The sequence below is a fragment of the Drosophila simulans genome, chromosome X (genome assembly GCF_016746395.2).
Source record: "Drosophila simulans strain w501 chromosome X, Prin_Dsim_3.1, whole genome shotgun sequence".
In the NCBI taxonomy this organism is placed as follows: Eukaryota; Metazoa; Arthropoda; class Insecta; order Diptera; family Drosophilidae; genus Drosophila; species Drosophila simulans.
Genome location: NC_052525.2, coordinates 1825326 through 1849474, shown reverse-complemented (window position 1 = coordinate 1849474; position 24149 = coordinate 1825326). Strand labels below are relative to the sequence as shown.

Sequence of the window (24149 nt, the reverse complement as noted above, 5' to 3'; positions counted from 1 at the left end):
TCCAACAAGGTCGTTAGCTCCTCGCCTCATCTGTTCACTTACAAACTGTTTTATCCATGAGCATTTACGTACTTTCCCCACTTGCTTATTTTTACAAGGTCTAACCAATTGTTCGCGTTCAAACCGAAATTCCAAATTAAGAACGTATCTTTAGGAACAATGGCCTCACCTAGTCGAAATTCCCAACGATCCCTGCTTAACGCGGGCCTTCAATTGTTTACAACAAAGCTGAGCAGGACCCAGCACACGGTATGGCTTTTGAAGATGGTCATGTTTGATGTACTAACTTACCATTTCGTCGGCGAATAGCTTCCGCTGAATGATTTCGGTGTATCCGGCCTGCATGGTGTGGAGATCCATCATCAGAATACTGCACCGACCAGGATATCCCAGCGGCTGGCGGATGTCCAGAAGCGCACCCAATTGCTGGAGGAGCGGAACCGCCAGCTCAAGGATTTGGTTTGTTAAGATTCGTTCGAACACAGTTTATAGTAATAGGAGTTCCTCCTCAGGCGCTGGATAAAACTGACCTCTTCGAGTCACGAGCTGCAATGCTGTGCTCCCGAGCCTTCGACATCAGTCAGGAACTGATCGTAACCAGAATGAGGATCAACGACGTGGAGAACGCCTGCACTCAACTTCGAAGGTATTGTAATTACCACAGTCGTCTAGTTCGGCTATCTAGTCTGTTCTTCTACAGTCGCATCCTGGACCTAAAGCTGCGACGCATCCAGCGTCGCCGGCTCCTTTGCCACGAGATAGAAAAACTGCAAGGGGCGCTGGAACACCAGGTGCCCCCGATCCTTATGCATGTCTGGCACAGACTTTGCTTTCTATGGAACTGTGTGGACTGCCTGGCGCTTGTGTCCTGCGGGGCTCGTCCCGTCCTCGAGGCAGAGAGCAAAATGGATGCCCTTAATGTATTCGTGGCGGGCTTTTGACATGTTCCGCCTTGTCCTGGCCTTTTAGTATTTTTAACACTGGTTATCGAGCACCGCCGGGTAATCGACAGCAATTGGCTAGCCGAGTCGGGCAAATGTTACTTTAAACCATTGTAAATCACTTATAGTACACACTGGAGTGTGGAATGTAGTCATCGAACTATTTTATTACATGTTTGACTGATATTAATTCTGCGATTATTTTTTTTTGTGCATAATATCGTAAAGCTTTAGCGATTATTTGCGAAACAACATATCGGCATATCTACTGTTGCGATAACTTTCGAAGTTACCTATCGCTCGAACTGTTTGAACAACCGATGGTTTTCGAAGACACTATCGCAAATCGCATACCGAAGTGATTTCTGGTGCATTTTTGTTTCTTGTTTGTGCACGTGCAGAACGCAAATAAATGCGCCGAGCCTGAGTCAATGCGAGCGGACAGGAGGACAGCGGATAGCGGGCGGCCATGGATCAATTCTCGCACGATCTGACGTTGGCTCTGGACCTGACGCTGATGGACAGGGCTAGTGGCGGCGTCGGTAGGTGGGGCTCCCGCCGCAGGACACGTTCCACGGGCAATCTGCGTAAGTAGCCATCGCACGCCGACTCCTGCTCGCGGTAACCCCCCTCTGCTTAGCCTGCGCCCCTCAGCCCACGGAGGACTCCTCGAGCAGTCCCACGGACGCGCTAAACCAGGGGCACCATCACGGGCATCATGGCCACCACCACCATCACCACCACCCAAGTGCCAACGTGGACGGACTGGACACACACAACCTCAAGTTGCCAGCCAGCGACTCTGACGAAAAGGCGGAGGCGATGCTTCCTCTGCGTCTGCCACTGACCTTGCCTATACGTATGGGTGCCCTGGAGTCCGACTCGCTTAACGAGACCACCTTCAGTCCTGCCAGGTAAAATGGTTAATGCTCCTCCTGGTGGTCCCCAATCTTATCGTTAACACCCCCACAGATTCTACAAGCCCAACTCGCGAAGGAAACGCAAGATCAAGCGGATGTCCATGGAGTTCGAGTTTAGCAAGGATACACCACACACCTTCACCGAATCGCCACTGCAGCCCAGCCTGCTAAGTAGCAGCGGTTCTGCTACTGGAACCATACGCAAGCGATTGCTGAAAATTGACGCCACTGGACATCGCTCGCATTTGTTCTTCTGCGGCAAACGCAAGCGCTCAAACCGCGATCGCTACCATGAGCAGGATTCGGTTAAGCTGTACGCCCTGCCGCACTCACAAGCAGATGACCAGCACGTACAGCAACCACAGCACCACCAGCAGAGGATGCGCCCCCGCAGCTACTCCTCCACATCGAAGCCACTCAGCGACCGCCTGCTGCCACTGAACAAGGGACTGCTGTCGAAGATCAACCGAATGGCTGCCCAAGGACAGCAGGCTAAGCACACCCAAAAGACTGAGACAAAGGACAAGGACTTGAAATGTCATCGTTCTGAAGGACCCGAAGGAGTAAGCCTGGAGATGGAGGAGCTGCCTGATCAAAAGGACGCGGTCCAGAAGCTACCTTTGCCAAGTGCTGATTTTACGACCGCCAACTTGAACTCCATCAGCATGGACACCATTGTGCCTGTGACCGATATTGATGCCTTGTTATTGAGTACGCCACCAGCTGCTCCGCTGCCGCGCAAAAAGGCGCAGGGGCAGGCGTCGGGGCTCAGCAGCAGTAGCTCATCCAAAACGGACCGTCGCCGCCGCTTCCAAACGTTTCCACAGCCTCAGCTGCAGCTCCAAGCTCAGTCAATGGATTGTAGCGAACTTTATGACTTCTTAAGCTCTAGTTCCCTAAGCTCGTCCACGGATAGCGAGGCGGAAGTAGGTGGTCATCGACGGCACGACACCGATCGCGAGGGCGACGATGAACTCACCGACTGGCCGGGAAACGAATTCGGACCCGGAGCCAGATACGATCCGAAAAGGAAGCTTACAAAAAAGTCACTACTGCCTCAAATTCGCTCGGATGACACAATTGGAGAAGATGACACTCTTATGTCTGGCACCGAAGCGGGAGCGGTGGGTGTGGAACCGCCTTCGAAATCACCAGTCCAACTTCCAGAATCACTGCAGGATCTTTCCCGCTTCCAACCAGTTGGCGTCTCCGAGCCCATCGAGATTCAGAATGCCTGCTCAGAGATGGAAACAAATGCAGATGGCACCATGCCGGCTTCTCGCCAAATCGAGAGTGAGATGTCCGGCGAAACTTCTAATCCGTTTCTTTCCTCGTCGCCGCCTGGACACGTCCAGGGACAGGAAGTACGTGAGATACGCGCAGGGTGTCGCCGCATCAATGGCGAGCGTCCAGGATTCAGCATCAAGATGAGCGTCAATGAGCGCATCGCCCGATTTCTGCAGGATTCGCAACAGACACAGATCCGTCTGCCGGATATAGAGCTCTATGAGACAGATAGCATGAGTAATCTGGCCGCGCTCTATTCACTTACCATGGTGGTAGAGCACGGATGCACAGTGCTCACCAAAACCGGGTAAGGATAAAGGGATACTAATTCAAAGTCTACAACTAAGTTGCCGCTCTTCCAGGAACACTACGCAGACGGTGAGCGTGGATCATCTTCAACAAGGTCTGCAGCCGCGTCCAGGTCTTTTTGGCGATTTTAAGCGGCGCTGCTACGGTGAGGAGGGAGAGGAGGAAGAGGAGCAGCAGCAGCAGCTTCAGCAAGATCCCGGCCAGATTTAGCCCCAGAAAGCAACACTGTAATCCAAACGAGACCAATCCCTAGCAAATGCAGCCATCAGAACTCGAGGTGAAACTCTTGGCTTTTTAATACGCTTGCATTTCTGGGGTGGAAGAACCCCTTAATCTATGAATGCTTTTAGCTTGTTTTTGTGAAATCTGTTCCATGTACATAAGTTGCATCGGTCCGTGTATATACTAACTGACTTCGTTTGGGAATGGCGCCAGCAAGACGGAAACCGGATCGTAGATCCCGTCGGTTTGGGCACGCGCTTGGAAGCGAGCGAGATGACACGTTTTAGAGAAAGAGAGAGAGGACCGACCGAAAGGCGTCGGCAGCCGTTCCACTGTACAAAATATTTAATGTAAGACCTTCAGCGAATATGAATATAAGAAATATATATGTGTGGTCATATCCGGAATAGATGTGGACTTTATTTTTACCCAGAATGGGGTGGATATTTTTTTATAAAAGATCACCATCCCAATACAAATCAGTAGCAAAAGTAAGGCATCGAATCATATATCTGAAAAAAAATTTAAAATCGTTCAAACTCTTTGTGTTAGTTGTACCGGTCACTGTCTGAAAGCTGAATCAGCGAAACCGGTTACATTGCATACTGTTTTACGAACAAAAGGCGCGAAATTCAAATGAATTCCATCAAACTTCCCACCCTCGCGAAAAAGTTGGCGCATGCTCGGTGCTCGGCACTTGGCGCTCACTTGGCAACCCTCATGTGTGCTGGTTAGGGTCGGAAATTGAGGGGCGAGTGGGTGGAATGGGGCAGACAGCGCCGAGCTTGCGTCAAATACGGACGCCAGTTGGACGCAGCTCGGGATTGGAGGCAGCCACGTTTCCTAGCTATCTGCCGTGTGTGTCGCAGCTACTGTGTCTGTGTGTGCCGTGCTGTTCCGAGCCGCATGTGTGGCGGTCCGCGGACGCGATGTAAAGCGGATCCTCGCCAGCGTTCATCCTCTCATAGCCAGAAACCGGATTCGGATTTAGCTGGCCCAGCTTGTAGGCTGTTCTCCGTCTTCGCCACCGCTCCTGCTCGAAACTTCTTTGTCAACCGGCGAGGATTGTGTTTTCAACGCTTTCACCAATAACGGTATTTGGGGAGAGCGGCTTTAAGTGGAAATCTCCTGGAAGTGGTTTTGAATCGGTTGCACTGCATCCTGAAGGGAACAACAGTGGCCACTGGCACCGCGAACCATTTCCACGATGCGATGCGTTTGCTCTGCTTATTGATTTTTCACCAACGCTCACCCACACACACACTCGCACGCTGGCACCCACACACTTCCATTCGCACACACAGTCAGTGTTGACACCTCGGCCATTTTGTGGCTGGAAAATAGCCATTTTGAAAGCGGAAGTGCAGCGTCAGCCATTTTCGTTGAATGTCATCCGTTTGGTGTGCACTAACAAATGAATCTGCATGTCTTTGAGGAGCTCAGATAATGGCTTTTTAAATATTTGTCAATATCTGGTGCACATATGCGATATGCGAGTGAAATAACACTATTATTATTGTGATAGATTAAACTAAAACGTGAATCCAGTTTACCATTGCAATTTAACTGTGGCAACACTGCCTGAGAAAGAGAGGGAGAGTGCGGCTTTGGTGGCTTGTGGCGTCCGCGTCCGAAAGCCATACACATACACACTCGGAAAGCCGAGCTAATCTCTTATCAAGCGACGACTGCCCACCCCCTTCTCCGGAGCCACCCCGTTCTTTATTGCACTTACATATGTACACATACATATTTGTATGTACATATATGTACATGGGGAACACACAACATTAGTCGCGCATCCATTGAAGAAGTTTCAGTTCATTATTGCAATTTTACCCACAATCTACCACTCTTCTTTTTCTATTTCCGCAGAAGCGCTGCCATGGGACAGGAGGTGTGTGTGAGCATGTGCATCACCATCTCGCTGTCGATCACGATCTCCCACTCCCTTCGCCCCGCGCTCTCCGTGTGAGATTTCCCGCCCAGGGTGGCGCAGTTGGAAAATGAGCACGTGCGAGGCGGCGGACGCTGGCGAGAATGGGAGCCAGGCCAAGTCCGAGGAGAGCCAGCCGCCGGAGGATCAGAAGAAGAAGCAGCAGCAGCCGCAGCAGGAGAGGAACGAGAAGCAGCTGGATAAGCCGCCGGAGAAGTTGCCCCAAAACGGAAAAGCCGAAGCAAAAGGAGCAGAAGGAGCGTGTCCACACCCCCCACTGGATGCCCTCCGGAGCTCAGTGCTCCTGGATGCCGGTGCTGCTGCGCCCTCGATAGACGCGCTAGTGGCTTGCAAGGATGCGCTGCTCGCCCAGAAGCTCTTTGCCAGCGGGGGAGGCTCAACGCCCGGTCCCAGTCCCACATCCTCTGCGGTGGGCGCGGGCGGGATCAGTGGCAAGGACTTGCTTAAACTCAAGGAGCCCATGCGCGTGGGCTTCTACGATATCGAACGCACCATTGGCAAGGGAAACTTTGCAGTGGTCAAGCTGGCCCGGCATCGAATCACCAAGAACGAGGTGGCTATCAAGATCATTGACAAGTCGCAGCTGGACCAGACAAACCTACAGAAGGTCTACCGCGAAGTGGAGATCATGAAGCGTCTGAAGCACCCTCACATCATTAAGCTCTACCAGGTCAGCGGAATTTGCTGTGGCAGATCCTACCAAGAATCGTAATCATAATCCCTTTTTACCAATCCCACAGGTTATGGAGACCAAGAATATGATCTACATAGTGTCGGAATATGCCAGCCAAGGAGAGATCTTCGGTGGGTTGAGGCTTCAGTTTGAAAAACTTTTAAAAACTCGGACTGCTGAGTACATGACTCGATTTAGTTAGCAGACTTTTGAACCCACATTGCACACAGACTTCTTGACCTTTGGACGAACACTAGCTTTAAAACTCTCGCATTCGCTTAAGTTGATATGGGTTTTAATGAGATGGACTTACCTTTTATTTTTATCCAGATTACATTGCCAAGTACGGGCGGATGTCCGAGTCGGCGGCGCGCTTTAAGTTTTGGCAGATCATATCGGCGGTGGAGTACTGTCACAAGAAGGGCATAGTGCATCGGGATCTCAAGGCGGAGAACCTGCTCCTGGATTTGAACATGAATATCAAGATAGCAGATTTCGGGTTCTCCAATCACTTCAAGCCAGGAGAATTACTGGCCACTTGGTGCGGATCACCGCCGTACGCAGCTCCCGAGGTTTTCGAGGGAAAGCAGTATACGGGTCCAGAGATTGATATTTGGGTAAGTGGTGCGAAGTATACATGTCAATTTATCCAAAAATTTATCCTTTTTTGCAGTCACTTGGCGTCGTGCTTTATGTGCTGGTATGTGGGGCTCTGCCCTTCGACGGATCCACGCTGCAGAGCCTCCGGGATCGGGTGCTTTCCGGCCGCTTTCGCATTCCGTTTTTTATGAGCTCCGAGTGCGAGCACCTCATCCGCCGCATGCTGGTACTGGAGCCCACAAGGCGCTACACCATCGACCAAATCAAACGCCATCGGTGGATGTGCCCCGAGCTGCTGGAGCACGTCCTGATAGCCAAGTACAATCTGGGCGCCGAGCGGCAGACGTCCGTGGAACCCAGCGAGGACATTCTACGCATCATGGCCGAGTATGTGGGCATCGGGTCGGACAAGACCCGAGCCAGTCTTAAGAAGAATACTTACGACCATGTGGCGGCCATATATCTGCTACTGCAGGATCGAGTTAGCCACAAGAAGGAGCAGAGCAACGGCTCAGGCGCCAGCGCCCTTGCCTCGTCGACCTCCGCCAGTCGGATGCTCTACAGCTCCAGAAACGACCACCAGCCGACGCAGCAACAACCGCAGCAGCAGCCCAAGACAATATCCACCAGCTCGATCCTGGCCAAGGATCAGTGCCACAAAAGACTTAGCCGTCATCAGACGGTACTCATGAGTGAACGTAACGCCCATGCCGGCGCGACACCCACAGTTCCAGATCCCGGTCCCGGATACTACGCCAAGTATGGCCCACTGCAACTGCCACTGCCTCTGACCGGGCACGCCCACCTGACTGGGTATCTGAACGGAGGAGGCGCCGAGGTGGATGCCGGCGGCATTCCGCTGCCCATGCGGTACACCCCGCTGCCGACAGCCGCGTCGCCCGCTCCCTCTAACTGCTCATCCACATCCTCGAGGGTAGGACGACACAGCCTAAGCTCCAGCTCGCCGCGAAACCATCGACCGGTGGCCATTTCGCTCAGCATCGACAACAACCCCTCGCTGGCCAACCTGCGGTGCAGGGAGATGATGGAGGCTGGAGGCGGACCCGTTGGAGCAGTGGGTGTGCCTCTAGTGTCCAAGCAGCTTCATCAGACCATCAGCGAGTTCATCATCAAACAGAGCACCGAAGACTGTCGGGCGCTGCTGCAGCAGGTGAGTTTTCGACTGATTCTATCCCAACTTATTTCTATCCTTATCCTTACGGCAGTCCACAGCAGTGGCTGAGGGTAAAGATGATCCGCCAAAGGCGGAATCCGGCGCAGGAGCCATTCCTCCGCCCGCCTCTACTACACCCACATCCAGTGCAGCGGGACCGGAACCGGGATCGACCCCCTGTCCTGGTGAGATCAACGGCAAGACAATAAAGACTATGTCTAGCTCGAGCAGCTTCGACTCCAAGGCCAATTTGGGCCAAAGCTTTCGCTACAAGATGTCCGCCGAGGCCAGCAAGCTTTTCCAGACCCTCCAGGAAAGCCCACTGCCCGTGGAGGTGAGTGATACCTGTGAGTTAATGATCGCTTCCAGCTGACAAGTTCCATTTCCTCTCCAGCAAAGGAATAAGCGTCGTGTGCACGTGGGGAGCACCAATGGCAGCGGCGGTGACTCCGGCCAGGAAACGAATGATGCGAAATCGAATGGCGACAGGTGAGTCTTCCTAGTCACAGCGATAGTTTCTTGACTAGGTTCGTTCCTTGTTTCCGCAGCCGCTCCGAGAAGAAAGTTCTGGCCCAAGGCAGCTCCAGCACAGATGAAGGCTGCGAGACAGATCAGGGAAACGATCCGGGCTCTGCTTCCCAGGAGTCGAAGGGCAGCAATGGCGGCGGTAGCGGTAACGCCAACGGCGGACCCACCTCGCACTCCAGCAGCGATCTAACGCGCCTCGTTGGAACCACTGCCTCTGGACAGAGTCACAAGATGCGTTCGTATGCCAGTAGTAGCTCGTCCAGTGGCGTTCTCGCCGGGAGCGCTGGTAGCTACTCTAAAAGTCTGAGCCAGAACCTGAGTCGCGGTTCGTCCAAGAGCAATTGCAGCGGTCCCTACGACAGCTTGGACTTCGCCCTGCCTTCGGGCAAGGGCAGTCTACCCTCGTGCATGGGCTCAAGTTCGATGCTGGCCACGCCCACTCCGGCCTCGGCATCGCCAGCGGGCATCTCATCGGAGCATTCATCGGAAAGATCACTGTACGGGAGCCACAACTCCTGCATCCATATGCCAGGAGCTCTGCCGTTAGGCTTGGGCCTTCCCCAAAGTTCAGCCTCCACGCCCACGCCGAATCCTACTCCTCCGCCGAATGGCGGTGGTGTCACGTTCCTGGACAAGCGATCACCCATACACTTTCGCGAAGGAAGACGGGCAAGTGATGGCCTGGTGGCCCAGGGCCTGCTTAGCTCTGGTTCGTTGCTGGGCACCAGTCGTGTGTACGGAAGTTATCGATACGAGCAGGCCAAGCGTCACGGTTGGCTGGAGATCCAGCAGCTGCAGCAGCTGCAGCAGGAGGCGGCTGTGGGGCATTCACACCCACATGCCCATCAACATCCGCATCAGCATCCGCATCCGCATCCTCATCCCCAAGCGTACGGCTTGGAAGAACTCTGTCAATTTCCAAATGGTCAATTCTACGCTCTGCCGGGCAAGCATCATCCGCTGCTGACTTTGCCCCATCATCATGCGCATCCTGCGCAGCATCACCATGGCCATCATTCGCTGTTCCATCCAGGCCACCAAGCCACACCTCTGCTCCTGGAAGCACCTGCTGGTGGGGATATGTATGGCCATGGATGCTATGCTCCGCCACCGCCGCCACCAGGGCTATACGCGCACCATCAGTTGGGCGTGGGCATGGCAGTGCCCATGTCCCCGATGCAAAAGCCACCGCTGCAGCAGCAGCTACTGCAGCACCGCCTGCTGCAGCAGAAGCGTCAGTTGTTCCAGAAGCAGTACGCCCTTGAGGCGCAGTTAGCCGGTCGACATCACCACCATCAGCAGCACAGCCATCACCAGCAGCAGGCACACCATCACCACTTTGGCCACAGCCTGGGTCCACCACCGCCGCCGGCTCCGGCTCCGGAACATCACCTGGCCGACGAGCTGTACGAGTTGGCCCTGCTCGATCGGCCCAGAAGCGGAACTCCTAGGCTTCAGCACTCCATGACCATGCCCGGAGCTCATGCCTTCAGCCAGATGAACCTCAAGACTTCCTACATCAGCCAATCGGACCAGGTGCCTGGTACGGCGCCTAATGGAGCTGGTTCCGGAGGATCGGCTGCTGGGGTATCATGCTCAGCTCCACCATCCACGGCGCCGGGTACGCCCACGGTCAAGTGCAAGCCTACCACGCCCCACGGCCACAGCCTGGACTCCGACTATCATGTAAGCAACCTAGATAACGCATATTATGAGCTCTATGATTTATCAGGCATCCCAAGTTCGTATATAAACCTTATCCGTTTTCTCCTTCTGTCTTCCGCAGACATCGACGCCGGTTCTCAGCCTTTTCACGCCCAATTGGCAGTCGCTGGTGAAGCCGCTCAGCGAGAGCCCCATCCTGGAGATATCGGAGCACCTTGAGTCAGTCTGAGGCCGTAGGTGATGTTATTCGGTGGAGGGGTTGGGGCAATCGGAATGGGTGTAGATTTGTAAGTGGAAGTCAGTGGGAAAGGGAAAGGGGTTGGACTGGGCATCGAACTATAATGGGGGCCGGACCGGTGCCACCTTTTTATTAAGCTCGCAATCGCAATTATGAATTATTTGATCCATATACGATATACACCCATACATACATATAAATAGCCTATATAGATATGGATGCGGGTCGGAATCGGAATCGGAGTTACATCGATCCACGTTTATTGGAGCCGATAGAATCATTGCCGAACTGGGCGAAGCAGTAATATTGAATGATTTAGTTGTGTTACTAGTCTTAAGTAGTCCAAGTTTCGTACGCATATACGCAGACATATACAATATGTATATTGATAATAATAGCGTTAAGCTATAGCTCTACTTATGATTACACTATACACTATTGTATTGCCCCCACGACAGTGGACAAGAACAACGTAACTACATATATCAATTATTCGAAGCATTTATTGGGGGCATAGAAAGGGCGTATCCATATAAGGATATATCTATTATGTATTGGTACAATAATTAGCGACAAGCAAAAAAAAGCAAAATTTAAACAAACATCGATTGTTCTTAAACATGGAATTCAAATGTAAACCAGATATTAAAGTCATTTGGTATAAAATGCAATACACTTCTGGAGTTCCTACATTATATAGATATAGATATAGATATATATGGGTGATCTGTGTTTTCGTGTGTGCGTGGAAGGGACGACCGGCCGGATCGTGTGACTAGAAATCTTTTTTGGAGGAACGATAATCACCAGGGGATCAAGGGATTGTTTCTTACCGCAGATCATTCAACATGACATTTGGGTACTCCCCCTATCGTATTACCATATGGCACACATATATCATATCCCGCTAGGACGGAGGACGATGAAGGTGTTGAGGCATCTCTCGGAGTCACGTCGTGGTCTTCACCTGCCGATTGGACTCCAGATGCTTTCGCTTGGCATTGGCCTGATTCCGCTGCTTCTGGGTATCTGGAGAGCCATGGCAGCGCAGCAGGTTCCAGTAGGCTCTTCGGTATTCGGAGCTCATCAATACGTAGATCAGCGGGTTGATGCAGGTGGTCAAGTAGATGAGTAGATAGCCAGCAATATTGAACCAGTGCACCTCGGTGGCGCTTTTCCATATTTTGGCCACCGTAATGGGCAAATAACAGATTACAAACCACACGAAGATTACCAGGATCATCTTGAGCAATCTCCGGTCCTTGGCACTCATCCTTCCCGGGTAAATAGAGGAAGCATTCGAGGTATTGCCCATGGAGGCGTAATGGGATTTCCGCGGACTAAACCGTGTGAAGGAGGTGGTGCGCAGGGAGGTGGTGATAGGGTTCTTTCTGGAATGGATTTACGCATTAAGGTTGAGAGAAATGCCAACGAAGCCTCCAACAGCCACTCACCCATGGGTTTTGCCCATCTCTAGTTGCGTTTGACTGCGTCCCAGGCTGACCTTTTCCTGATCCCGATCCCTTTCCTTCTCCCGCTCCTTGAGCACCACATTGACATCAACAGGCGGTGGCTGCTGGTCCTGATCGCTCTTCCGTATGCTGTACGAGATCGGCAGACTGTCCGTCGAAGCATTGTCATCGATATACGCTAGGTGCTCCTCCACCACAAAGGGTCGTCCTGCGATTGGTTCGTTCGCCTCGCCACTGGACGTGCTCACCTTCTCCGGCTTCTTTGGTGTGGCCATGGCTTGAGTCTGATGCTGCGGCGCGGGGCTGGGGGTCGCATCGCTGACATTGGTCTTGCCTGCGGTTCCCGCCCGAATGGCCGCCTTTCGCACCAGCAGGAAGATTCGGGCATAACAGATCACGATGCAGATGCACGGCACCATGAAGGCGGCGATGAAGAGGAACTCCTTGGGGGATCTACCATACCGATCATGCATGATGGAACACGAGCCGATGCTGACGTCTAAGCCAAAGATACCCCACACGCCCCGCCAGGTGGGTATCATTATGGAAAACGTGGTGATCCATGTGCCGGCTACCATCAAAGCCAAATATCGTCGCTGGTAAATTCTGGAAGAACGGATTCAAGCCAGTGGGAATTGTATTTTGTACCATGTCTAATCTATTAATAATATATGCTGATTGTATTCAAATATATCCGTAGTTCACAAAAATAAAAACTAGCTAGTTACTTCATAGTTAGTATTAGTTAGTTCATATTTTATAGGATATTAACATCCGTTCAGTTTAATGGTTTATTACGAATATTTTCAGACCACTAAACCGATCTTTTCTATAGCATTTGCCTCTAGCAAGTAATGTTCTCTTATTTAGTTAATTAAAAAACATCTACGAGAAGCCATACATTTTCCTTTTTATAAACAAGTTCACAAGTTTATAAGTTCAGAAACACAATAACATATGTGTGGGTTTTTTTCGGATTAAGTGATAGGTTACCACCATGCGTATCATGAGGAACAGATGAGCGCCCAGAGGAAGACTTAGGCACTCTGAATACCCTTCAAGATTCGAGCAGGAGTATTGCAAACTGTCGACATGGGCAGGCCCATTCTCACCTTGGATACTGCCTGGGATGGGCGATAATGATGTACCGGTTGATGGTGATCAGCGACACGGAGAGCAGGGACACCGCCAGCAAGCCGTAGCGCAGCATCGGAAACAACCTGCACAGCAGATCACTGTGGGTCCACGCCCGCTCCTTGAATGTGGAGGCGGCCAATGGAAGATTAAAGCAGCCGAAGAGCAAATCCGAGCAGGACAAATTGATGATGAATATGGCCGTGGAGTTGCGGGTCTGACGACCTCGCGACAAGGCCACAATGGTCAGTAAATTTCCGGGAACGCCCACGATGATGAACACTATGCAAGCCACCCAGGCGATGGTCAGCAGTTCGTCCGAATAGCCCTCGAAGAGCACCTGGCGCCTTCCGTCGACATTCAGATTAAGATTCAGGTTTAGATTGAGGTCCACGTCTACGTCCAGGTCCAGGCTGTCGGCTAGGGGTACCGGCAACATCGCGTCCTGTTCCGCCATGCGATCAGTAGCATAGGGATCCGAAAGAGGCAGCGCCATCGAGATCGGATGCGGAGTTGGTCCGGATTTTGGTGGGAACATCGCGCGGCACTTTGTGGTCGGCAAGAGACGCGTTGCTCGTTCCTGCGCCGAATTTGTACTAAAACTGAATTCTCCGCATCCATACACCGACATGGTTCCCACCCAAAAAGTGGGCCCGAAGGCAGTCGCCGCCAGCCAAGCGTACAAAATATTGAGAAAAAAAAAACAGCAGGCGAACTAGAAAAACTTTCAAAAAGGAAAACAAAAGAATCTCGGAGCAGCAACAGCAGCAACAACACACATTTTTATTGTATACAACAATTGACTTCATCATCGGGTAATTTGGTAATTTGCCTGTGGAATGGGCGCTTTGTTTACATTGTTCCTATTCGGTGTTGTTTCTTAACCGCCCTTCCCGCCCCATTCCGCCCCAATCCACTCGACTCTTTCGCTCTTTCGTCGATATTCTGACGGGGTCATGTTGCTGTTGTTGCCGTTTTTCAAAGATTCAGATACCAGACCAGGGATACCATTGCCCACAATGGTTCGAGGTTTTAGCTACTTGAGCATTCCGACAGCCAGAACATACATTAGACTAGACCTTCTTTCAATCTGGTGGGATATAAGTCATGAGCAGCATGGGGAAAGTTATCTGCATTGCTAACACAATTCAAGACCTATCACTTGCGATGCAGTAAGAAGTTCCCCTCCTTGACCGATACGTCTTGGATGCTTCGAAAATTCGGAGTGCCAGAGATTACATGAATATGTTGGGAAATATACAAAGTATAAGCTCCTACGGATGAATAGAGTCTATTCGTAGCCCTGATTTCGGGCCGTACGCACCTCTCCGGCATTTTTGAAATGAAAAACTTTTCGGTTCTTGGGCCGTGTGCATGTGTGTTTGTGTGTGTGGTTGCATAGTTTCCTCTGGCAATTTTCTGGATAATAAATGGGCGGCATCCATTCGAACCGAGGAACTAGCAACTGGAAAAAACTAAACTTATCCGAGAGGGACTCATTCGAATAAATATGCCCATAGTTCGAATTTGTGCGTAGAATGAATACTCAGTCATGGGCGATGGACCCTGAATCATAACTCGAGACTTTCCACGCACCCATAACCCGTTTCAAATAATGAGTCAAGCCCCGGAAGCCTGGTGTCACACGACGTCAGCGTTAGATCGAATGTATGTAGTCTTAATTAATCAAGCCAATATGCCGGGGGAACCTCTACTTTTCCGAGGGTCAGAGTGCGGGTCGTCTGTTGGGGCGAATTGAGTATCGTTTGCCTTTTGAAAAGAAAAACAGGCGGTTCTGGGGAAAACTCTTTGGCAACGGCACGAATACGAATACGTTGTTTGTTTTCATGCAGGCGAATAGTCCGGGAATTGCAGCCGACTACCCAAGAAAATAACATTCAGTTCTTGAGGAAAGTAATATAATTATAGCGCCATATCGCATTCACTTAAATGATGAGAAATTTTTAAGTTTAAGATCCTAGGAACTGAATGGAATACAATACGTGATGACGAAACTTATGGCTCATCCTCATACTTGCGAAAACATGCTTTTCCATAAAACAATACAACGCCTAGAGCTTATCGAGCTTAAACTAAACGAATAATCCCATCTTTTTTTCAAGAAATCAAATGTACACTATCCTTGCGCCCATCACTGTACTTGGAAATGCCGGCGGGATGGGCACTAAAGTGGAAACTAAGATCTACCCCACCCCACGCGATATGATTGTGAATACGATTCGAACGCCAATCGACGCCCGCTTCGGATTCGGATCCAGAGATCCAGACTAATGTAAACTTCTCCGGCGTACTTATACGCATACGAATACGCACACGCACGGGCCCATGTTTAGATAGCCATAAACTATCGTGTTCTTCACACAATCCGCAGCAAACAACAAACAATGAGAGTGCGCACAAATCCCTACGTCTTCAGTTCGATATCTGCACCGAAAACATTTATTACCAGGTCACAGTTCTTAATGCGGTATGTGCGGTAGCCCCAACCATCAGTTCCTTCCCATGTGGCAGACCGTTTTTCCCAGTGCAGCCATGTTGGATCGCCTCGATCGATGTCGAATGTCCAATTGTGTAAACATTAGAATGCAGACACATGAAGCCTTATCATTGCACATTTGCTTCAGTGAGACAGAGGAAGCAGAAGCGGCGTATCTGCGATATGCATCTGATCGATAGGCAACCATTGAGCGTCCACCCACGACCGCCCCTCGGTCGACAGATGGCCGATGGCGGATCGCCGATCTCTGCCTCTCTGTCCGTCCCTGTCTGTCTCCGGCCGGTGGACGAGAGTGCGGGAGTGCGAGCGAGCAAGAGAGCAGAAGAGAGCGCCAAGTCGTGGGGGGCGCGCACAGTAACAGGGGCGCGCCAAATGGGGGGCAGCCTGACTAACTTATGTGATCTCATTGAGCGCAACTTACGTGTTCAGAGGGAATATCTAACGAACGGAATATCCCCTCCCTCAATCAGTACCCTACGCCACTGACCGGCGGCGGAGAGTCATTTAGACACTGGTTGAGAGTGAGAGTAAAGAGTGAGAGGGGGCTGCCGATTGTCACTGGCAATATCGCGACTCGCTCTACGCTGCCCGCACTCGACGAACTGCACTCGATCCGGCAGTTATAGACGATCCAATACGATCCGACACGAGAACGCAGGCGCTACGCAATTTGTCCGTTACATTCAACCACTACGGATAATAAACAACGAAAAGTAACTACGATTTCAGTTCGACTTGAGTGACATTCGATACCGTTGGCGCAATCGCGAACGTATGCCTATTTGTTAGATATTTAATTCGACTGTTTTTGTTTTTGTTTTTGTGATTATGTCAAGTGCTGAGTTGGGGCAACCTGTAACCCTTTTATTCTCTACCTGATCTCGCGATTCAAAAGCATTAGTCATGAAAGCTGGTGCGACTTTTGAATCACCGACAGCAGCAAGCAATAACAAAAACAACAAGCAATGCTCCAGTGGCGTCCCCAGAGCAACAATAAAAAACACAGCGATTCATGAATAACCCCAGCAAATGCCGAATGCCGTAAACTGTTTACATTGCTCACAGCATTACTCACTCACTCTTTCACCTCGCTCAACCTGCGCGAAGAAGAGGAAGTAGCGGAGGAGTTAGAGTTGGAGAGGAGTAGAGCGAAGATCGGAGTTGGAGAGTGGAGAGAGGAGCACGACAGGGGAGCAGAGCAGAGAAGATCGCAGCCGCACTAGTTTCCATTACGTGAGCAGAAAGCAAATAAACAAGCGATTTCGATTTCCCCACACCCAGTTCCCAAGTCCCGCCACTGTCCATCCTCTCCTCCTGACCACTGATAACGCGTCCGTCAGTGTGGTGGGGCACACGACTTAGAGGGAAGAGAAGAGGTAGAGGAGAGTAGAGGAGAGCTGGCCACGGAGAAAGCAATCAGGCCAAGAGGCAGGAGAGAGCGAGAGAGTGCGAGCCCAGCGATCGTTAGAATTACTAGAATCGCCGAGGATTACCAAATAGCGAAACCAAATTCAGCTAGGTAAGTGCTCTTTTGATAAGATAAGGAAATATTCTAAATTCGTATATGTAAGCGGGCCAGACACATTGCGTATACGCCCCGTCTGACCGTGCTAAGTGGCGGCCGTGACCTGGTCGGGGTTAAGGGGAACGAGGGCAGCTGAGGGCCACAGAGGGCAGAGCAGAGGCATCAACATGTACACAGAAAGCAAATGCGTTGCACAACCAATTTGAAAACGTTTCAGGCGTAGGCTAACGGTTGCGTTAAAGATTCCCATACTTAATATAAAGGCAAACCACACCTGACTGCGTTGCACAGAAATCGAAACAGCGACATTTCCGCCCAGTGCTGAGAATGTTACAAGAACATAACACTTGTCTCGATTAGCGGCCACTCGAGCGGGAACAGAGAACTACCATCGCATCACATCACATCACGCATTAGAGACGCCCGGAGATGACCGTCTCCGCCAAACAGTCACTCAATTAATTAAGGTTCGACGCTGATCTTTGCACCCCGAGTGGTGCAAACCGCTGAGGCAGAAGCCACCACTGAAACTACTGCCGCCGAGCAACTGAGACCGAAACAGAGGCGAGTGTGACCTCTTTAAATTATTTAATTGACACTAATTTATCATAGTCCCGAGGAAGCAGAAGGGGTGCCACGCCCCATGCCGGGTTACGGGCATCGGGCCTCGGACTCCGGCTGCGCCGGGCTACGGCTACGATCGTTGCGTCGGCGCGAAGTGCAGTCAGCGCCAGTGGTTTTGTATTTCTTACCAGAGCCTGAGCCTCCCATGTGCCACAGCCACAGCCAGTTGGCAATTGTCGGCGGTGGCGATCGGTGTTCAGTGATCGGAGATCGGTAGCGGAAAACGTGGTGGTCAGCAGCGAGGCAAGTTAGTCAGAGACCAGAAGAAGTGCAGACCATAGGAAGTCGCGAGCTCGCGAAATTCTTTTGAATTAAAAAAGGTGAATCATTGTTGGAACCAGCTTCAACACGACTGTATTGATCCTTCAATAGGCTAGTATACCAGTGATGAGCTCCTTGTTTTTATTTATTAATTAATTAATCCCCAATTAATGGGGAATTGATTTTAATTAGTCAAGAGTTCGAGGTGTTTCTAATTGAAGAGTTTCCTAATCCACATTACGTTTTGGGACATACAAGAATAGCCCAAAGAATATACACATGAACATAAAGTGCACAGAAACGCAGGGTACGGCGATCCCATTCAATCATCCATCATTATTGACTGGCTTACCGTTTTTGGGATACCGGAACTTATTCCAAAAAAATGTAAACATTTGCTAACCCACTGATAACCTTGATGGTCGTGATTTTGTCCAAAAAGATGATAACAATCAAGTTCATCGCACCTGAGAGAAAAGTGTATCTCAAATAAAATGAAAAAGTCTGTTCATAAACATAAGCAGTTCATTTTATAGTTGGGCTTAGTTCCAGGAAAATAATATGAGTCATTTGTAGGTAAAACACTTGGTTGAGTAGTCCATCAAACTTACTTGATTTAATAAGCCTAGACCATCTTAAAGGTCATGAGCAGAGAGCCCAAATTAAGATCGATTCCTCTATTTCTATAGTTCTAAAAAGTCCCCTTTCTACTTTTTTGCTAAAGCATGAGTGATGAGACAACTATTAGCCTGGAGGACGGCTATCCCCCCCTGGAGGCGTTGACAACTATGGTTCCCCCCGCGGACGCGACTGGGTAAGTTGGGGTGTGGATGTGTTGACAGTATGCCAAGTGGGTGCCAAGTGAGATGTAGCTATCAGCACTGTGTAATTATAGCCCCCGGCTGGAAGTGCTCCGATAAGAGATCGTTAATATTACGCGCTCCATTGCACCAGTGCTGATCGCTGGGCCGGCCCACTGACAAAGACGGGTGATTCTTGTAAGTGGCGAGCGAGCGGAAGCCAGTCTGATATGGCGATAGGCACAGGGCCATTTGACGCAAGAGGTCGAGAGACCTCAGACTAGAAGGATCACTTCAAAGAAAGCATCCTGATTGGCGGCAAAAGCATTTGGATTTCTACTATGGGTATATACAAATGGATGTTCCATATTTATTTGCAGTTTCTCGCAGTCGCTTTTGACCTTTGCCGCGGTCATGACCTTTCTGATAATGATTGTGGGCATATGCGGCAACCTGTTGACCGTAGTGGCCTTGCTGAAATGTCCCAAGGTGCGCAACGTTGCGGCTGCCTTTATCATCAGGTGAGTTGCCCCTAGCATCCTTCAGAGAACGGCTAACCTCTAACCTCTTACGCCCCATCTAGCCTCTGTATTGCCGACCTGCTCTTCTGCGCCCTGGTGCTGCCTTTCCAGGGTCTGCGGTTCGTCCAAGGAACCTGGCGACATGGCCAGGTGCTGTGTCGCCTCATTCCCTTTATCCAATACGGAAACATAGGGGTATCCCTGCTGTGCATCGCAATGATCACGATCAATCGGTATGTGATGATCACACACCACGGACTATATGCCAGGATCTATAAACGCCACTGGATTGCGGTGATGATCGCCGCCTGCTGGCTGTTCTCCTACGGCATGCAGCTCCCAACGCTTCTGGGAGAGTGGGGTCGCTTTGGCTACGACTCGCGCTTGCAGACCTGCTCCATCATGACAGACGATCATGGGCACAGCAGCAAGACGACGCTGTTTATCACCGCCTTCGTCATCCCTTGCCTGGTTATCATTGCCTGCTATGCCAAGATCTTCTGGGTGGTTCACAAGTCGGAGCAGCGCTTGAAGCGGCATGCCACCAAGCAAAACTCCATACCCAACAACTTGCGTCCCCTGGCCACTACAGGATCAGGAGCCCTGCCCTCCGGCGCGGAGTGCCAGCCAAGCAACCGCGTCTCCTCGGACAGCAGCAGTAGCTTCTCCATCGATGTGCCGGAGACAGCACCCAGCGGCAAACAGCAGCCAACCCGAGTCAAGGATCAGCGTGAAGTACGCGCCAAGCGGAACGAGTGGCGCATCACTAAGATGGTGCTGGCCATCTTCCTGTCCTTCGTCGTCTGCTACTTGCCTATCACAATTGTTAAAGTGGCCGACAAGAATGTGGAGCACCCCAGCCTCCACATCTGCAGCTACATCCTGCTCTACCTGTCGGCTTGCATTAATCCGATCATCTATGTCATCATGAACAAGCAGTACCGCAAGGCCTACAAGACGGTGGTTTTCTGTCAGCCCGCCCGCCTTCTGCTGCCCTTCGGAAAGACCAATGGCGCTAGCAGCGCAGCAGGTACGTGCCATCTTGGTCCAGCCCACTGAACTACGCGCACTAAGTCACGGTCATTCTTCGTTTCAGAGAAATGGAAAGATACCGGGTTGAGCAACAACCACAGCCGCACAATCGTCTCCCAGATGTCGGGGGGAACGGGAGCCGCATCGGGAGCAGGGACGCCAACGGGAACAGCAGCTGTGGCGGTGGTGCAGACCCCACCGGAGGTCCAACAAACCCAAGCCTTGGAGATGCTGTCGCGGGGACCGGACCTAATCAGCAAATCGAACCTCCCGCCGCCGACCGTTACGCCTCCGCCACCCTCGGTCCTCACGGCGACACCCAACGGAAGCAACAGCAACAGCCTCAGCCTGCGACTGCCGCTCAAGAAGAACAATCATTGCTACACCAACAGCGGCTTCAACAGCAGCACTCCCAGCCCCAGCAGCGGCTTGGGGATCGGGATCAGCAGCAGCTCCATTTACCGGCCCGGAGTTGGCTCACTGGGGAGCGGCTCCGCCTCGATCCGTCGCATAACAATGGTGGGGGACGACATAATACTGGAGGAAGAGGAACTGCCGCCTACGCCTCCGGCGACTTCGGCGCCGACAACGCCGGCACCTCCCCCACCCTTATCCCCACTGCATCCGCTGTCCACGGACTCATCAACAACAACAACCAGCGGCGGAGCAGTGGTAGCGGGGAGCAGTGCTCCAAAGCCGGCGACGCCAACGCCCCACATCTACATGAATGTCGACAGCCCGAAGAGAAACCAATACTACATGGAACGTAATACAAATGCCGTAGCACCGGAAAGTGACTCCGGTCCGGCCAACACATCCGCAACCGTCTCCGTTTCCGGCTCCAAGCTGACGGCTAAGATGAAATTTCCAAAAGACTAACGAAATGCTTTAATTCCAAAATCAAAACAAAAAACATGTAGTCCTTGTGCCAGGAATTGTAGATCGGGATATCGTAAATGGGTGGCGAATGCCGTATATTCTTCCCCTTGCATGAAAAGCAGATAATTTTCCAAGAAACTTCAGGCCTAGATGGCTTCGTAGTTCCATATCGTAAGAAATTGTTCTATACAAAATTAGTTTTTATTAAGAATTCGCCAAATAGCACAGAGAATGCGTTTAAATTGTGCCATCGATTACCTTTAGATTTCCGTTTTATTGCTAATTTCAAAATTAATTGTACACTAAACATAAACTGTAAATCGTATACCAAATCTTAATCTTTACTCAGCTAGATCGCTAGAATTGTTTGATTATAATCAAACCTCTTTTCTTTTGAGTGCCCCTCTACTTTTCGCCCTAATATTCTTATTCCGCCCTATATTGCATAAGCCTAAGCCTGGATTTTTAATAAACCCCCCAAAATCCGTACACATATTACACTACTTAGTAATAGTTTAGTTTGTAGATATTTATGGTCGCTCACGCTTAGTATTAACCCCTTTTCTTTCTTCCCTATATGCTAACTTCTACCCCTTAAAGATCGTGGCTCTGTACGACTGTAATTCTACTTGGAACCGAAGTCATTCCTTAATTGTTTATCACTACTCTCAACACAAACATTCCATTCCAACGTAGGCCTGTGTAAATGAACCTATTGTTAGTACCATCACGACCATTCGAAAGAACATAAAAGCAAATCGAATATGAATATAAATAAAAATATAATTGTTTACATAAATACAAATGCACTTGTACTTTAATAATGATGTTTAAAATTGGTGGTTGCTTAAACCTCCATCATAATTATGCCTATTATGCATTTTGCTGTATTCAAACAAATAAATACGGGGCTAATCATATTCTGATATGACCTGCTATTTATTCTCAAACTGCGAGGCTGAAAGTTCGCCAAGTTGATAGTTTCAATTTAACTTTAGGTTTCTGGATTATCGGATCATTAAATGTTCGAATCTCGTTACGGAGCTTTATCTCACATGGTTTTAGCTGGGCGTAGGCCATCGTTGCCCCCATTTAGCGGCTCATATTCCCACTTTTGTGGGGCGGGTTATTAAGGTGGGCTGGCACTGGAGTGCGGCAGTGCAGGGGGAGTGCTCGAGGGGGCCGACCAGTGCCGACAAGAGGAGGACCGAGTGGAGTGCACTGTGGCTGCCTGGACGCTTATCAGCGAAACGCTCGATTCAGCGACTTGCATTCATTCAGTCCGCTGTCACCGGGCGTGCAACAGTACGGCACAGGGAGATCGAACCTGATTGGATCGGAGCGAATTGAATCGACCTAGGTATAATTCAACCGGAGCGGAATGAGCCGTAACAACGTGATCTGCACGATCTGCTCGGAGCGGTTTCGCACCTCGGACAACATACAAGCCGGCAGCTGCGGGCACGCGTTCCACGAGGACTGCCTAGACCACTGGAGGAAGCAGTAAGTGAAAGTGGTCCTAAGGGCTTCAGAGCTATAACGAAAACGAAATGGGCCACTGATATAAAGAGAATATTCGAATTTCTGCACCAATCAGAAGTGAAAATGATACAAAAGTGATTATTTAAATCAGTAGTAGTGCCCCAAATCAAAGGGCCGTGAAATCTTATCGCCGAGCTCAAACGTTTGTCTTATACGCGATTCCTTCCTTGCAGATCAAGAACTTGCCCTATCTGCCGCAGCCAGGATGCCGCGTACTTTCAGCTTTATCTGGACTTTGAGGAGTTACCGGAAGGCGCATCGGGTCAGGGTGGCAGTTGGGGCCGCCATAATCGGAGCCAAGGTCACAGCAGCAGCAACAACAACAACAGTAACGACAACAGCAGCAGTGACGATTATATTGGAATTATGAGGGAGTACGAGAATCTGCTTTACGAGACGGGCGTGTACCGGGAAGAGATCGAATATCTTAATCAGCGGATCGGAGCCCTTACTGTCCTCAATGCTGAACTCAGCAAGCATGGATATTCGGATTCGGATGTTGATTAAAAGCCGCAAACAAACAAACGAGAGTCGCATTTGCTTATCGTACTATTCGCCTGAAAGCTAATCGAAACCGAATCTCAAGTAATTTTGAAGCCGACAGGCAAAACCTAAAAGGCTGAGCTAAACAAAAGAACTCGATACATTTGATTAGAAAGGAAGAAACAAGATGAGAAAAGCAAAAAAAAAAAATAAATTGTTTATGGTTGAGGCCCCAAATCGCGATATCAGAAAATTAAACTGATATAAAATTTCACATTTTAGTGTATACCAATAATTAAATAAATATTAAAAATGTATGTCCTGGGTCAATTTAGATGTGGAAACTCTATTTCCATTCCCTCAAACTGTTGTAAGCTTTTTAATTTGATAGTGTTAAACAAATTTTTATCTATTTAAATTTTGAATCTCCCCTTTTTGTTCTAAACCGGTATCGAATTTTAAGGCAGACCGTAAGGGTGTTCCATAAACTATTAAATTACTGAATCGCTGCTTATTGGTCATCATGCAAATTCATTTCTCAGAAATTTACTGCGGTCTAACTATCGCATAAATATATACAATAAATATCCATGGCGGACTAATTTTCAGATATTCGGAGCGTTAAGCGAAGTGGAAACAGGCTATAATGTGCCATTGTTTTTTACCGAACCAAGACAACTCACCGCGACAGCATACTTACCACAGACAAACCAGTTCTTCGCCCCCCGCAATCGCTTTCTCACCACGCTGTCAGCTGTTGTTTCGCGAAATGCTTCTTCTTGCGAATGCCAATTACCGCGTCGCGTCTCTTTGTGATGATGGGATGGACTCAATTACTACAATT

The 24149-nt window shown here is 50.1% G+C and overlaps 6 protein-coding genes across 11 annotated transcripts; 5 read left to right on the top strand and 1 right to left on the bottom strand.

Moving 5' to 3' along the window:
• Window positions 1–6: 6 nt before the first annotated feature.
• LOC6739943 lies at window positions 7–1131 on the top strand. Of its 2 annotated transcripts, XM_002076795.4 has the most exons (4): window positions 7–249; window positions 310–459; window positions 513–646; window positions 701–1131. In XM_002076795.4, the coding sequence occupies exons 1-4, from the start codon at window positions 160–162 to the stop codon at window positions 939–941; spliced, it is 615 nt and encodes a 204-aa protein (XP_002076831.1). In that variant the 5' UTR covers window positions 7–159; the 3' UTR covers window positions 942–1131. The 2 variants fall into 2 exon arrangements, with proteins under 2 accessions (XP_002076831.1, XP_039152701.1); XM_039296767.2 differs by having other exon boundaries at window positions 93–249; window positions 513–1131.
• A 96-nt stretch (window positions 1132–1227) lies between these two features.
• LOC6739940 lies at window positions 1228–4086 on the top strand. Of its 2 annotated transcripts, XR_001600020.3 has the most exons (5): window positions 1228–1528; window positions 1582–1855; window positions 1914–3455; window positions 3511–3734; window positions 3808–4086. XR_001600020.3 is itself a non-coding variant. In XM_002076794.4 (4 exons), exons 1-4 carry the CDS (start codon window positions 1411–1413, stop codon window positions 3665–3667), a joined length of 2091 nt encoding a protein of 696 aa, XP_002076830.1. In that variant the 5' UTR covers window positions 1228–1410; the 3' UTR covers window positions 3668–4086. The 2 variants fall into 2 exon arrangements, 1 of the variants encoding a protein (XP_002076830.1); XM_002076794.4 differs by having other exon boundaries at window positions 3511–4086.
• Window positions 4087–4411: 325 nt separating this feature from the next.
• Window positions 4412–11185, top strand: LOC6739944 (serine/threonine-protein kinase par-1). The gene is made up of 9 exons (XM_016180895.3): window positions 4412–4773; window positions 5555–6306; window positions 6377–6440; window positions 6640–6926; window positions 6983–8080; window positions 8136–8417; window positions 8478–8572; window positions 8632–10297; window positions 10398–11185. The coding sequence occupies exons 2-9, from the start codon at window positions 5686–5688 to the stop codon at window positions 10503–10505; spliced, it is 4221 nt and encodes a 1406-aa protein (XP_016037764.1). The 5' UTR covers window positions 4412–4773; window positions 5555–5685; the 3' UTR covers window positions 10506–11185.
• Window positions 10996–24141, bottom strand: LOC6724910 (G-protein coupled receptor 84). 2 transcript variants are annotated; one of them, XM_016173309.1, is made up of 3 exons: window positions 24006–24141; window positions 11969–12592; window positions 10996–11905 (listed from the first exon to the last, which is right to left on the bottom strand). In XM_016173309.1, exons 2-3 carry the CDS (start codon window positions 12562–12564, stop codon window positions 11464–11466), a joined length of 1038 nt encoding a protein of 345 aa, XP_016037762.1. In that variant the 5' UTR covers window positions 12565–12592; window positions 24006–24141; the 3' UTR covers window positions 10996–11463. The 2 variants fall into 2 exon arrangements, with proteins under 2 accessions (XP_016037762.1, XP_016037761.1); XM_016173308.3 differs by lacking the exon at window positions 24006–24141 and adding an exon at window positions 13099–16037.
• On the top strand, window positions 16191–22085 carry LOC27206782 (G-protein coupled receptor moody). 3 transcript variants are annotated; one of them, XM_039296761.2, is made up of 6 exons: window positions 16191–16351; window positions 16475–17157; window positions 18773–18862; window positions 19229–19369; window positions 19432–20399; window positions 20466–22085. In XM_039296761.2, exons 3-6 carry the CDS (start codon window positions 18774–18776, stop codon window positions 21278–21280), a joined length of 2013 nt encoding a protein of 670 aa, XP_039152695.1. In that variant the 5' UTR covers window positions 16191–16351; window positions 16475–17157; window position 18773; the 3' UTR covers window positions 21281–22085. The 3 variants fall into 3 exon arrangements, with proteins under 3 accessions (XP_039152695.1, XP_039152694.1, XP_044779714.1); XM_039296760.2 differs by lacking the exons at window positions 16191–16351; window positions 16475–17157 and adding an exon at window positions 17818–18107; XM_044923779.1 differs by lacking the exons at window positions 16191–16351; window positions 16475–17157 and adding an exon at window positions 18012–18030.
• On the top strand, window positions 22194–23763 carry LOC6739939 (E3 ubiquitin-protein ligase RNF149). Its single transcript, XM_002076792.4, has 2 exons — window positions 22194–22783; window positions 22996–23763. Exons 1-2 carry the CDS (start codon window positions 22662–22664, stop codon window positions 23327–23329), a joined length of 456 nt encoding a protein of 151 aa, XP_002076828.1. The 5' UTR covers window positions 22194–22661; the 3' UTR covers window positions 23330–23763.
• Window positions 24142–24149: the final 8 nt, after the last annotated feature.

What these genes read in the sequence shown, in the direction of transcription:
- LOC6739943 (XM_039296767.2), top strand. Translation starts at nt 160, where the DNA reads ATGGCCTCACCTAGTCGAAATTCCCAACGATCCCTGCTTAACGCGGGC. An exon ending in TGAGCAGGACCCAGCACACG is followed by an intron (nt 250 to 309) that starts GTATGGCTTTTG and finishes GTCGGCGAATAG; the next exon opens with CTTCCGCTGAATGATTTCGG. An exon ending in ACCGCCAGCTCAAGGATTTG is followed by an intron (nt 460 to 512) that starts GTTTGTTAAGAT and finishes GTTCCTCCTCAG; the next exon opens with GCGCTGGATAAAACTGACCT.
- LOC6739940 (XM_002076794.4), top strand. Translation starts at nt 1,411, where the DNA reads ATGGATCAATTCTCGCACGATCTGACGTTGGCTCTGGACCTGACGCTG. An exon ending in ACGTTCCACGGGCAATCTGC is followed by an intron (nt 1,529 to 1,581) that starts GTAAGTAGCCAT and finishes CCCTCTGCTTAG; the next exon opens with CCTGCGCCCCTCAGCCCACG. An exon ending in ACAGTGCTCACCAAAACCGG is followed by an intron (nt 3,456 to 3,510) that starts GTAAGGATAAAG and finishes CCGCTCTTCCAG; the next exon opens with GAACACTACGCAGACGGTGA.
- LOC6739944 (XM_016180895.3), top strand. Translation starts at nt 5,686, where the DNA reads ATGAGCACGTGCGAGGCGGCGGACGCTGGCGAGAATGGGAGCCAGGCC. An exon ending in GTCGGGCGCTGCTGCAGCAG is followed by an intron (nt 8,081 to 8,135) that starts GTGAGTTTTCGA and finishes TCCTTACGGCAG; the next exon opens with TCCACAGCAGTGGCTGAGGG. An exon ending in AAAGCCCACTGCCCGTGGAG is followed by an intron (nt 8,418 to 8,477) that starts GTGAGTGATACC and finishes TTTCCTCTCCAG; the next exon opens with CAAAGGAATAAGCGTCGTGT.
- LOC6724910 (XM_016173308.3), bottom strand. Translation starts at nt 13,751, where the DNA reads ATGTCGGTGTATGGATGCGGAGAATTCAGTTTTAGTACAAATTCGGCG. An exon ending in CATCCCAGGCAGTATCCAAG is followed by an intron (nt 12,593 to 13,098) that starts GTGAGAATGGGC and finishes CCGTTCTTCCAG; the next exon opens with AATTTACCAGCGACGATATT. An exon ending in GAGATGGGCAAAACCCATGG is followed by an intron (nt 11,906 to 11,968) that starts GTGAGTGGCTGT and finishes AATCCATTCCAG; the next exon opens with AAAGAACCCTATCACCACCT.
- LOC27206782 (XM_039296761.2), top strand. Translation starts at nt 18,774, where the DNA reads ATGAGTGATGAGACAACTATTAGCCTGGAGGACGGCTATCCCCCCCTG. An exon ending in GCGGCTGCCTTTATCATCAG is followed by an intron (nt 19,370 to 19,431) that starts GTGAGTTGCCCC and finishes CGCCCCATCTAG; the next exon opens with CCTCTGTATTGCCGACCTGC. An exon ending in TGGCGCTAGCAGCGCAGCAG is followed by an intron (nt 20,400 to 20,465) that starts GTACGTGCCATC and finishes TCTTCGTTTCAG; the next exon opens with AGAAATGGAAAGATACCGGG.
- LOC6739939 (XM_002076792.4), top strand. Translation starts at nt 22,662, where the DNA reads ATGAGCCGTAACAACGTGATCTGCACGATCTGCTCGGAGCGGTTTCGC. An exon ending in CTAGACCACTGGAGGAAGCA is followed by an intron (nt 22,784 to 22,995) that starts GTAAGTGAAAGT and finishes CCTTCCTTGCAG; the next exon opens with ATCAAGAACTTGCCCTATCT.